Source organism: Solanum pennellii, chromosome 7 (genome assembly GCF_001406875.1).
Source record: "Solanum pennellii chromosome 7, SPENNV200".
Classification (NCBI taxonomy): Eukaryota; Viridiplantae; Streptophyta; class Magnoliopsida; order Solanales; family Solanaceae; genus Solanum; species Solanum pennellii.
In genome coordinates, this window is record NC_028643.1 from 34570581 (window position 1) to 34583264 (window position 12684).

A 12684-nucleotide genomic window follows, 5' to 3' on the forward strand; every position below is an offset into this window, starting at 1 on the left:
TTATTTTTTTAAAAGTTAGTTTTACTTTCTTTTTTATTTCTTCTAAATCCCAAACCTCATGCCCCCACCTCTTTTCTTCTTTCTTTTTTTTCCTTCCTTACCTTTATGATTTATTCTTCTCCATCAAAAAGTCGAGAACACAGATTAGTTCACAAAGTAAAATACGTTGCAGAATAGAAAAATCATATCAAATCAAAAAGTTTTTGTATGACATTTTAGAAGAATATAATTTCTTGTGCTACTATGATTGAGATTTACAATGACGGATATGTAAAATAAATTATTTTATTTTCATTGGAGGTTGTTCTTTATTGATTTATCTCTTGAAATCAATTTAATTTCATAATTTCAACAGAGAAGGTAAGAATATAATTCAATTTTTCCATTTGAAAGATGTTGATTTCATTTTTTGTTTCATTGAAATCAATTTTGTTTTTAAATTATATGAATCAAGATGCAAATTTGATTTTCAAAGAAGATGAAAGAATCAAAGAATGTAACCTAGTAAAGTATTGTAGAATTTCTTTAAAAAGTTGTGCTGTGATGAGGATGGTAGCATGTGAAGAAGATGGAAGGGAGAAAGCAAGGAAGAAAAATGAGAAGAAAATATTAATAAAAAAAAGTCAAAATATTTATAAAAAACGTCTCTGACGTACTTAAAGTTCGTGAAGAACACGTACCATGCTTAGCTAGCGATTAGTGTTAAAATGACAAAATGAGACTCAACATGAGGTGCCTAAAATGAACAAACCTTATTTGAAGTGTCTAACTGAAAGTTTGTGCCAAGTTTAGGGGATCACTGATGGGTTAAGCCTATCTCTATTTATAAGTAGAGGGTAGAGAAATCACTTCAAATGTCACCATAATGAATGTCAAATTAATAGATATATTATTATCCCAAAAAGATTCATATATATAATATTGGAAACACACATACATAAATACTTAATTAATAAACTAAATGGACAATTCACTTTTCAATGAATTTATACTAATTTATTTCATTATAGAACACCATGAGTTGATATACTTAATTAATATTTCTCATTGTTTTTTGTTCAAAAGATAAAGTTCATCCTTTTATGAATAATTGAATTAAAAAAAATAAAAAGATATCATGACTTTTAAAAGAAGTTGATATATAATAGAATAAAAAGAAAAGCTCGGAGGAGAGTATCTTATTTACTTATAATTGATGGGTTGAAAAAGTAATTTTAAAGATTTGAGAAAATATAAATATAAATAAAAAACCCTCAGCTTTGGGAAGTATTGAAGTGAAAATAGTTTGGAAAAAGGTGTAATTGGAGAAAAGGAAGAGAGAAGATGGGATGCTTCGATTGCTTCGATGGGGGCAGCAAAAGAGAACAAAGGAGAGAAGAAGAACAATTAGCCTCCGAAGAAGCTCGTGCCAGAGCTGCCGAAGCCGCCCAAAAAAGGCAAATTTCCTATCAATTTCTTTTCATTTTTAATTAAGCAGAATAAACATATGATCGATCACTTTCAACTTTTCGCTTTACCACATATATGTAATTTGCTCATTTATAGTAATAGTAATACTCCCTTCATTTAGTTGACCATGATAAGGACATACACCTCAGCTATTGGATCGAGAACAAGCAACAAGGTTAGACTAATTTGGTATTCGGATTAAGTGTGTGTATGAGAACAGTTATTATGCAAATTGTTGAGAAAAATGTCTAGTCCTTTCATCTCCCTCCTAGTTATCTCCCATCTCCTACGATAATTTTCTTTGTTAGTTCCATTTTCCGTTGTAACTTCGACTTTAGTAATTATAATATTTGAATGTTTCTATTGTGAAATTGGAGTTGTTACATTGGTCCTATCATTGATTTGTCTAACATGGTGGACACTTCACTCACCTCCCTCAAAGAATCTATCCGTGCATTCCTCCAACATTTCGATTTACTCCAGTCGTCTCCTATTCTAACTCATTTCACTCCATCGTGTATACCAAATTCAGTTTCTTTTCCGCGATTTAGTCGGGATAACCCTGCAGTCTGGGTTATTCATACCGAGAAATATTTCGCCTTCCCACAAATTTTCTCCGAGCATAAATTGTCATTGGCTTCATTCTCATTTAATGACGAGGCTTTGGAATGGTATGGATGGCTGTTTCACAACAAACAACTCGCTGGCTGGGACCATTTGTGGACAAATTGCTGATTCGTTTTCGCTCCCGTACTAGAGACACACAGAGCGAGTTATTACCCATTTCCTGAACTGCCTCAGTATTGTAGTGACCAATCAAGTCGAGATGGCGGACAACATGTTCGTACCATATCCTATGAAACACCACAAGAGCCCACTAGTCTGTTGTTGTCTGTTTTTGATGTGCATGGTGATCATTCCATGAACCTTTTCTTCCTGTGTAAAGTTGTTGATGATGCTAAGCTCGTGGAAGCAATGACCGTTGCGAAGTATTGGAAGGTGGTAGTTGTTGGGTGAGAGTACAATGATTGTGAGATTCTTGATGACTTGGGACTGTTTGCAATGGACAAGGAAATTCTCCAACATTTTAGAATTAGTTCACCGAGTATGTTCGACGACAGTCTTTGGAGGTTTTGTGTCATATGTTGTAGCCACAAGATCGCAAGACCGTTAATTGGAGATCCCAACTTAGTTGGACGGTTATTTTTAAGGAATTTGTATTGAGGGACATAGGCGAAGCAGTGGATAACGCACCCCCCTTCTTCAATAATATCTATTTGCTTGTAGATGATATTTCCACATCTGATTCTCCATTGGCTGGAATGCTAGACTTGCACTATTGATGGTAGGAATGGTTATACATTCAGCACATGACACAAACCACAGGATAACAAGCTCGTGCAGGATGGGAATAACTCTGAAATGGTAATAGCTACTTCTACGGTCTGGTTGGCTCCCTTCCTTCGAAAAGAAAACCTGTTTCTAGAAAAAGGGTCCTCGAATACCCTTCATTTCCTTCTTACATACTACCAGACATCTTAAAGATAGTAACAAATATATGGGCAACATTTATCAAGAAATGAAAAAAATAATGGAAATGATTAAGAACAACAGTCTAGACAAGATGGCTAACTTGCTAGCATGGTTTTATTTTGTCTATAGTGGTTGTGACGCCGACTTTTTTGCCAGTCCTGTGAGGCTCTTCCTACATTTTGTTGTGGCATATAACATAGATGTTGTTAGTATGATTCATCCATGGGTGGCTGGTGTGGTTGACCATGGAGTTATCACCAACTGGACTAGAATTTACCATATTGCTTTAGTAGCTAAGATGATAAATACATCAGTTTCTGTGATAGCTGAAGTTCTAAGTTTACTCACCTTATGCTACTGGATCGGCCAAAGGTGGTGGTAACTCTTTGTCTAATTGATTTTCATACCCCAACAATTTCACTGGTCAGTCAGCTTGTTAAGTATTGTTTCTTTTCGGTAACTGATGTGGTGGGATTATATTTTAATTTCAGTCTTCATAGTGGAGTATGTTGCAGAGACATCTGCCGCTTTAGATGTGTTCTGATTCTAGTTAAAGTTGAACAAGTAGTTAAAGAGCAAATAGGAGTAATGCCAATTTCCTTTATACTCTCGCAAGACAGCATAGAGTTGAACTTTGCATCAGATCATTTTTTTTTTAGAAAGGTAACATACTTTGCATCAGATCATCTAGATCAGTTTATTGACTTTTATTACTGGATGGAGGAGTGTTGTTTCATTTTACAATTGTGACATTGCAGCATGTAGAAATTGCTACTATTCAAACAACTGTGAAAGTTGTGGATGGATTTTACAACTTGAACCTTGAGGACAAGGTTCTTAATTGGGATGAAGGTATTGTTATGAACCAAGCCCAGCCCAATGTAGATACTAATGTCATATAAGTTGTTATTGGGCTGACAAGAGCTATTTGGCCGAGAACAAGCAATAAGGTCAGGTTAATTTGGGATCCGGATTGAGTAGTGGGTATGACAGCTGTTCTATCAAAAGGGGTAATGTTATTTGATTAAGGGATTATGCAAACTGTTAAGAAAAATGTCTAGTCCTCTCATCCCCTTTCTTTGAGTCTGCTTCTCATCTCCCTTCTAGTTATCTCCTACAATAGTTTTCTTTGTTAGTGTCATTTTCCGTTGTAACTTTGAGATTAGTGATTATAATATTTGAATATTTCTATTGTGAAATTGGAGTTGTTACAGCACCGAAGATACATCTCTAAGCACTTATTAATACCCTCGGTTTGGCATTCTGAATGGGTAATACGGTGAACTCCAAGCAAGCCATGTCCCTTGGAGTCTGTGCAGTTCTTGTCAAAATTCAGAGAGAAATAAGGGGATCATGATCACAAACAATGGTGGCAGGGAATCCATGTAAAATAAACAAATTCCTGCAAACACCATAACAACTTTTTGGCTATAGTAAATTTGGTCGGCAGGGCAATAAAGTGGCCATATTTGAAGAGACAATCTATTGTCAGCAATATAACAACAAGGCGTCGCGATAGAGGAAGTCCAGTTATGAAATCCATTGAAATATCTTCAAAAATAACATTTGGAATGGGCAATGGGGGATAACAGATCAGCAGGCTTCAAGGTCGAGTCTTTCATTTGTTGATAGGTTTGACACTCCAAGACAAACTTCTTTACATCGGCGCATATTCCCGTCCAATGGAATTTGGAAAAAAGAAGATGAAATGTGCGCGAGATACCAGCATGACCCATGATCCCCAACTTTGAAAGAGTAGAACTCAGCAAGACAAGGATCGAAGGTTAGCATCTTGATGTATAACCAATTGATTTCGAAATAGAAGCTGTTCTTGAAAAGAAAAATGTGGTAGAGAAGTGGAATGCGAATGCAAGAATGAAGAGTTGTTGTAATGTAACTGAGCCTTCATCAGGTTTGTTTAGGCACGTAATTGGTCTAGCAAGGCCAATTCAGTGAAGGCCAAAGTCAAAGCTTGAAGAACAGGAACTCGTGACAAGGCATCTGTAGCTGAGTTAAGTTTTCCGGACCAATAGCGAATCTCAAAATCGTAGCCAATAAGTTTACTTAGCCAACACTGTTGCTCCAGAGTTTGTATTACTTGCCTGATGAGGGACTTTAAAGGTTGTTGGTCAGTGATAATCAGAAAACAGCGACCCACCAAATATTGTCGCCTTTTTGAACAGCTTGAGTGATGACAAACATTTCCCTGTTGTAGGTAGAAGCAACTTGCATCGTAATGGAAAGCATTTGATTGAAAAATGCAATAGGATGACCCTCTTGGGATAGAACTGCTCCAATCCCTATGCCAGAAACATCAGTTTTTACAGTAAATACTTTGGAAAATCTCGTCAAGAGAGGACAGGGACTGAACTCAAAACATCTTTAAGTTGAAGAACGTAGTTGATGTCCACTCGGTCCAAATAAAAGAGTCTTTCTTCAACAAGTCTGTAAGAGGAGAAGCTAACTGTGCATAACCTTTGACACAGTCATAGATGGTCGTAGCGTGTCAAGCCAAGAAAACCTCTAACCTCCATGAATGAGGTAGGCAAAGGCGAAGAACAGAAGAATGTCATATTAAAAACAACACGAATTGACGAAGGAATGGTTTGAAATAGAATTCATGGTGGATTGGAAAGTGGAGGGAGCATTTTACAGGCCAACTGGCATGACAGTGAATTCAGAAAGGCTGTCATGGGAGCGAAAAACAGTTTTCTCGATGTCCGGTGAGTGAATGCGAATTTGGTGATAACCAGCCAAAAGGTCCAGTTTAGAGAAAAAGAAGCAGTGTAATTCATCTAATAATCATCAACTCTTGGTATAGGATTGATAAACTGACTTTCAGGCCACAAGAGGGGTCTGTTCCTCAAATTCTTGGAATAAAACAGAGCAAAAAAAAAAAAAAAAAGAAAAAGAAAACAAAGAGGGAGTTTCCAGATCTAACACTCTAAGGAACATAAAGTATGCAAGATCATTCACACCCTTTTCACTGTGCCTTAGCCTACTTGTGCTATTCTTTGTAATGCTGAACTTGTCCCATTCTCTAGCGGCTTGGCAGAGGAGATATTCTTTTGGGATTTGGGTACACAGTGGTTCAAATACTTTTTTAAGTGCTCATCCCTTTTGGTACATCTAAGGGTCTTTGACGTGTCCATCAAATCCATAGCAGATGATTCTTTTCAAAATGACAAAAAAGGAATTTAGTTACATTCATAAAGGTCATGTGTACAATGCATGAAAATCCTCGTTGGCTTATATCGCTTGATGGATTTTCATGCATCTTTCTTACTTTCTTAATACCTGCTGTTTAGTTCTTTTAAATTTTATAGGTCTGATTTGGTTCACAACTTCTGTGCCTGAGAGGAGCTTTGGAATGATATGTAACATACACAATTTCTGGTATGACTTTAGAAGAAGGCATAATGCATAAATTGGACCCTTAACTTGGCTTCAAATTATAACTTTGACCTTTAACTTTGATAGTGCACAAAGAGACACTTTAACTATCCAGAATTTAAACAAAAAAACACTCGAATATTTCAAGCAAAACGCGTGATACACACATGCTCTGACGTGGAAAAGTAAACCACTTAGTTGCTGCCAACTTACACCTAGATTTTAAAAATAATAAAAATAAATTATAATATAGAATAAGGTGAAAGTGAAAACAAATTCATTTTTAGGAAATAATAAATTAGTACCTCTTCTCTTCTTTCTCTAAAAAAAACAATTTCTAAAATTCATGGCCTTGTATTCAAATCAAAGAATAAATTGTTCAAGATATGTGCTGAAATTTCATTTACGATAATCTATTCTTCTTCCTCAATTTAGTCAATGTACCAAGATTCAACATTTTAGAAACAATAATTTGTACATTGTTTGTCAAATATTCAAACTAATATGAGAATCTCTAGAGGAAACTAATGTGTTTGTTGCAAAATTATTTCAGAGCAACCCATAAATATGAGAAGACACGAGAATGGAAAAAATAGGGTGCTTTGTGTATTATGATTGTCATAGTGAAGAGAACTACAATTATGAATTTTCGGAGGCCAAAAAATGAACTACAGTGCTAAAAATTATAAGTAAAATGGTGCACTTAAAGTGTTTGATAAATTGTCTGAATGAATTTATTTGAGATTTTTGTCAAGTTTAAGTAGCAATATAATATCTAAGCCATAAATAAGTGTATACTCACCCCATTGCCAAAAAAAAAAGAACTTCATTATAATTTTTTTCACAATAACAAAGAAGTAATTAAATCTCACTTGCATTTTGCAATGAACAACAAATAATGCTAAAAAGAGGGGAAAATTGTTGAAAAATGAGAAAGAGAGTTTAATTGCGCTTTCAGTGTTTTTTTTACTGTTGGGCCCCTCAATTTTTACATTTGACGCGCCTAATTTAAGTGTATTTTACGCATTTTGCCAAGTAGATCGGAGTGTGTGTGTGTGTGTGTGTGTGTGTATATATATATATATATATATATATATATGATCCACTTCTTCCTCCTTTCTCATGTTCCGAAACACTACACCAATAAGGGCTCCCCTCAAAGTTGTGTTTGGGAGTACGTAAACCTTACTACTACCTCTCTGTGGTAGCGGGGTTGTTTCCAAATGTTAGAATAGGAATAGGTTTATACAATCCTATTGGAATAGGAATAGGTTTATTCAATCCTATTAGAATAAAAATAGTTTTATACAATCCCATTAGAATAGGAATAGGAATACTAAATAGTATCCTACTTGGTAAAGGATTGTATTCTAGGGTCTCAATGTAATAATGCCTCAATGTAATAATGTAGATACAACAACAATTCAATAATATTTTTTTTCGTATTTTCTCACATGGTATCAAAGCCTCTACGATCTTGAAGAAAATCGAAGAGGTTCTGCTGTCGGCTGGCGGCTATTGCTCATATATGCCGCCCGTCCGGCCAATGATTATGTTAGCAAATGTTGGGTCACCATGTATCTTTCTGGTAACTGTTCTCATATCTAATTTATGCAGCAGCGTGCCATCATTCCGGTGACTACTTTCGTATTTCTAATTTGTGTAGCACCGTGCCATCATTTCGGTGACTACTTTTTCATATTTAATTTGTGTAGCACCTTGCCATCCTTCTGGTTACTATCTTTTTTTTTGCATATCTATTTGCATAGCACGTGATCTCTCCGAACTACTTTTCATATTTAATTTGCGTACTATCGTGGTTTTTTTTTTTCTGAACTTCTTTCTCATATCTGAGTTGCATAGCACCGTGTGTCTTTTCAGTGACTTCTCCGATTTGATTTGCGTAGTTCCATTCGTCTTTGACTCCTCAAATCTAATTTGCGTAGGTTGTGACATCATTCCAATCCTACCTATATAATTTCTATTTTTCATTAGGGTTGTGCCATTATTCTGATCTTACCCATATTATTTCTCTTTCTCAGTGGTTTTGTTCCATCAATTCAAATTATCCTATATAATTTCTATTTTCTAGTTGGGTCGTGACATCATTCCGACACTACCTATATAATTTTACTTCTTAGATTGTGACCACTTTTAGCCATCAAATCTAATACTCCGGCATATGAGCATGTTCCAGCTAGTTTTTCAGTGACTTGTTTAATATTGACCAATCTATTGATTTCAACATGATCCATATACTTTATACTAGGTTTTGAGCACTTTGTTGCTCAGGGGGATTTAGTAGCCTTGTATGTCGATTATGTGAGTTACTTTATGGTCTGAAGTAGTCTTTACGGGTTTGGTTTGGGAAGTTAAATACTGAAATTTTATCTCTGTGTGACATTATGCATCAAATCCAATATTTAATGAGAAGACAAACACATTGAGAATGACTGACAATTTTGTGTCAATTTTGTGAAGTCGACTGATCAACTTGCAGATATCTCACCAAGCCCCTTTTGGTCCTCGTGTTAATTACATTTTTAACAAGCCAGGTACATGAATTGTATGCACAAGCTTGAAGGGGTGTGTTAGAATAAGACTAGGTTTATACAATCCTATTGGAATAGGAATAGGTTTATACAATCCCATTAGAATAGGAATAGTTTTATACAATCCTATTAAAATAGGAATAGCTTTATACAATCCTATTAGAATAGTAATAGCCTAATAGGAATACTAAATAGTATCCTACTTGGTAAAGGATTGTATTCTAGGGTATATAAATAGGGTCTCAATTTAACAGTGTAGATACAACATCAATTCAATAATATCTTTTCCCTATATTTCTCACACCAAACATACCAATAAGGGCTGAGAGGAAGAAAAGTTGAGCCCTTTAGTTATACATAGAGCACCTTTAGGCATATAATAAAGTTAATTGCTGATCTGTGTAGGCAATATTTAAATTTAGTACATTCTAGCTGATTATTACTAACCATGTGAAGTTTATCGAGATTGACATCTGTATAACCATAATCTCAAATATCAGAGCTCAAACACTTTTTTAAAAGATGTATCGGGTCATGCATATAACATTAATGTCATTTTAACGAAGCACAGAAGGCATGAGATGTACCTCCCAGGGAAGATACTTAAATGTGACTAGGGATGCCTTATCTCATCCTAAGTACAAGCATAGAAATATCTCACACTTTTGTATTTGAACTTCTTAAGTTGATGAACTCATAGCATTACATTCATATTATGCAGCTTCTTCTCACATCATCAGTTTACTGGTACTGCTATACCAGATCTTCAAAATAAGATGTTTGCTTGGCCTGAATTATCCATTGTTGTAACAGGCAAGAACAATATGAAAAATCTGCCGCAGGAAGAGCAGCACGTGCACAAATGGCAGCTGCTGCCAAGCAAGCAACGAAAGCAAACCAGGGAGAACCAGTTCTTAAAGTACTTCCTTCTTTCTAATTACTGATGGTCGCCGTTTTTTCTACTATATACTTATTATTGTATCTACTTCTCGTATTAGTTAAAAACAATACTCAAAAGTTTTAGATTCCTCTACCATTGGCCCAAATCCTTTCTTTTGAGATTGATGCTGTACTTGTCAAGCTTAAATACTCAAAGATATCTGAAAATAAAACTTTGAGCTTTGATCCGGTTTCAATTATGTGGATGCAGTGGCAGATGGGATGAGCATTAGTTCTCTTAGGTCAACTTCTTTCATTCATCGTAAGTATCATGACTGGCCAAATTTCTAATGTTATTATCTCTTATCGTACTCCTTCTGTTCCTTTTTGTATGACATTCCGTTCCTTTTTAATTCCGTTCCTAAAAGAATGACAACTTTCTATATTACTTTTATAGCCATATAGAAGTTTATAGCATGTTTAAGATCACAACTTCCAATAGTCATCATTTCTTATTTAAACTCCGTGCGCAGTAATACCGACACAAAATAAAACCGAGGGAGTGTTTATATAGTCTTGTGCATTTGAAGATTGAAGCATACTTTTGCATGTATGCACTAAAAGACTTTTGTTATGTCACTTAATAGATCATTATATCATAGTACATGTACATTAACTTTTAAAAATCTATACCATCCAGACCTGCTAGTTCAATTTAGGATTATCAATGATGTGGATATTGAATGTAGAATCTTGAGGAGTAAGTAACATCTCAAGTGGAAATGCAATTAAGTAGATTTTGGCCTGCCAATATTCATGTCTCCTGTTGCTGCAGGTCTTCTGTTATTTTGTGGTCATCCTTCAGATACCTCACAGTATTCCATCTTTAAATCAAACCAATCACAGCCTCCCAACCTTTTCTTCCAATGGAAGTGTTACTGTTTCCAAGTTTTGGCAAAAACATCTTTGGGTGTCTCTTCCTCTCTTTTCCACAACAGATGAATGAAGTGTTCGTCTTTGTAAGAAAAACTAGAGTGTGGATTCACTGATCTTCTTTTAATGCAATTCAAAGTAAGACTCTTTGACTGAAATACAGGGGAGAGACCAAGACTTGTTTAACTTTACTGAACATCTTTCAAGTTGTTTTACGTTTGTCATATTCCCACATTTAAAAAAGTGAGCTTTTTCACAGGGTAAGGGTTTGTAATCAATTAGAATTGTTTGCAGTGCTACAGTACATTCTGGGACTGCTTTTGTGACTGCCTATAGATAAATCATGTCTTTATTATAAATAGTACTTTACTTCATAAACTTTGTAAATCAGCTTTAGTTTCCATACGAGAAAGAACTGACATCTCAGATTCTTCACTTTTGGTGCTGCACTTGTGTTGACACGTAATGGTTGTGGTTGTGGGATCCTTAACCCGATCTGGTCAATTAATTTTGGGTACTCTGACATATCGACAGAGAAATTCCGGAGAGTTTCTATGAGTTCTGTAATCAAAGAAAATGGAATTTTTATGTCACTTCTTTTCCATTAATCTCCTCCCGGGATTATCCTCGTGATCAGTATTTTTTCCCCAAGTTTTCCACGTAAAATCTCATAATTTTTGTTTTATAATTCTATTTTTAGATATTTGAATTATTTTTAGCCGAATCTCTGCACTCGTATTCATACCTTGTTCCATATCCCCTAATCTTAAAATTTAGATCATGAATTATCGACCTCTAGATGACCTCTAGCGTTTTATGATTAGTCCTGAAGCTTTAATTTTGTCTTAGTCTTAGTTTTCATTTTAATTTTGTTTTTGTTTTGGCCTTCAGGTACTGAGTTGTAGTTTGATGTCCAACAGTTGTAAATATGTTGCTCTTATTTAATTTACTGTTTTCTCCAATCTAAATATTTGTAAACTAAAATGAGAATAAGGTGGAACAAATCTCACAATTTGTATTTCCACCACTCAATTTACTCTTCTCTTGTTTGTATACACACATGTAATTCAAAGGGCTTCTCAACATTCAGTTTACATAGGAAAGTAAGGCATCAAATATCATTTTTCGTTAAACATGTTATGATTTTAGTCTCTACTTGTAAGCTAGCTTCTGTTCATAATTTTTTTAAATACCATAGATTTTTGAAGAAATATTTGACTTTTTAAAGAAATACGATTTATATCACTAAGTTAAAAAAATTATTAAAAATATTCGCTATCATTATATAATGAATATGTTCCGTGAAATGTTATGATAGCAATCACAACTAATATAAATTTGAAAAAAAGGGAAGAGAACTATATAAAATATGTGTTTAACGGTAAAAATTTTGTACAATGAAACTAGGATTAAAATTCTATCCAAAACTATAAATGATGGGTATGGTTACAAAAAATTGAAGTTTGAGGTAATTTACATTTTAAAATTTTTTCTGAATAGTGGAACTTAACTAAATATTACTATTTTTTTTCTAGTATTTTGAGAATTTGAATTTCTTGGTAAAAATACTTATCAAGTTATTTCTCAGATATTTTTGGGAATACGGAAACTGTTCTAATTAATGTTTTAGAAAGGAAACATAATTGTGGTCAAATCTCTGAATTAATGATGTGCAATATTAAATCTATGAACTAAATTTATTTACAAAGAAGCAAAATAGTAATTATAAAAAAAAAGTAGAGAATGCCGTGAAGGATAGAGGGAGGTGTTGGCAAATTCCGGAGAAAAAAAAAAGAGAAAAGGGAGAGACAAAATCTAGAAGGAAAAACAAAAATTTAAAGAAAAGAAAATTATTTGGGTGAGTATATTTTAATAAATATTTATGATTTTAGTAATATTTTTAATTTATTACAATATATATATATATATATATATATATATATAT

At 34.2% G+C, this 12684-nt stretch overlaps 1 protein-coding gene across 3 annotated transcripts; it reads left to right on the forward strand.

Annotated features, from left to right (window-relative positions):
- Positions 1–1240: 1240 nt before the first annotated feature.
- LOC107024311 lies at positions 1241–11879 on the forward strand. Of its 3 annotated transcripts, none has more exons than XM_015225272.1 (4): positions 1246–1436; positions 9741–9846; positions 10078–10128; positions 10642–11174. In XM_015225272.1, the coding sequence occupies exons 1-3, from the start codon at positions 1324–1326 to the stop codon at positions 10090–10092; spliced, it is 234 nt and encodes a 77-aa protein (XP_015080758.1). In that variant the 5' UTR covers positions 1246–1323; the 3' UTR covers positions 10093–10128; positions 10642–11174. The 3 variants fall into 3 exon arrangements, 2 of the variants coding, with proteins under 2 accessions (XP_015080758.1, XP_015080757.1); XM_015225271.2 differs by lacking the exon at positions 10642–11174 and adding an exon at positions 11631–11872 and having other exon boundaries at positions 1247–1436; XR_001457335.2 differs by lacking the exon at positions 10642–11174 and adding an exon at positions 11631–11879 and having other exon boundaries at positions 1241–1436; positions 9741–10128.
- Positions 11880–12684: the final 805 nt, after the last annotated feature.

What these genes read in the sequence shown, in the direction of transcription:
- LOC107024311 (XM_015225272.1), top strand. Translation starts at nt 1,324, where the DNA reads ATGGGATGCTTCGATTGCTTCGATGGGGGCAGCAAAAGAGAACAAAGG. An exon ending in GCCGAAGCCGCCCAAAAAAG is followed by an intron (nt 1,437 to 9,740) that starts GCAAATTTCCTA and finishes TTGTTGTAACAG; the next exon opens with GCAAGAACAATATGAAAAAT.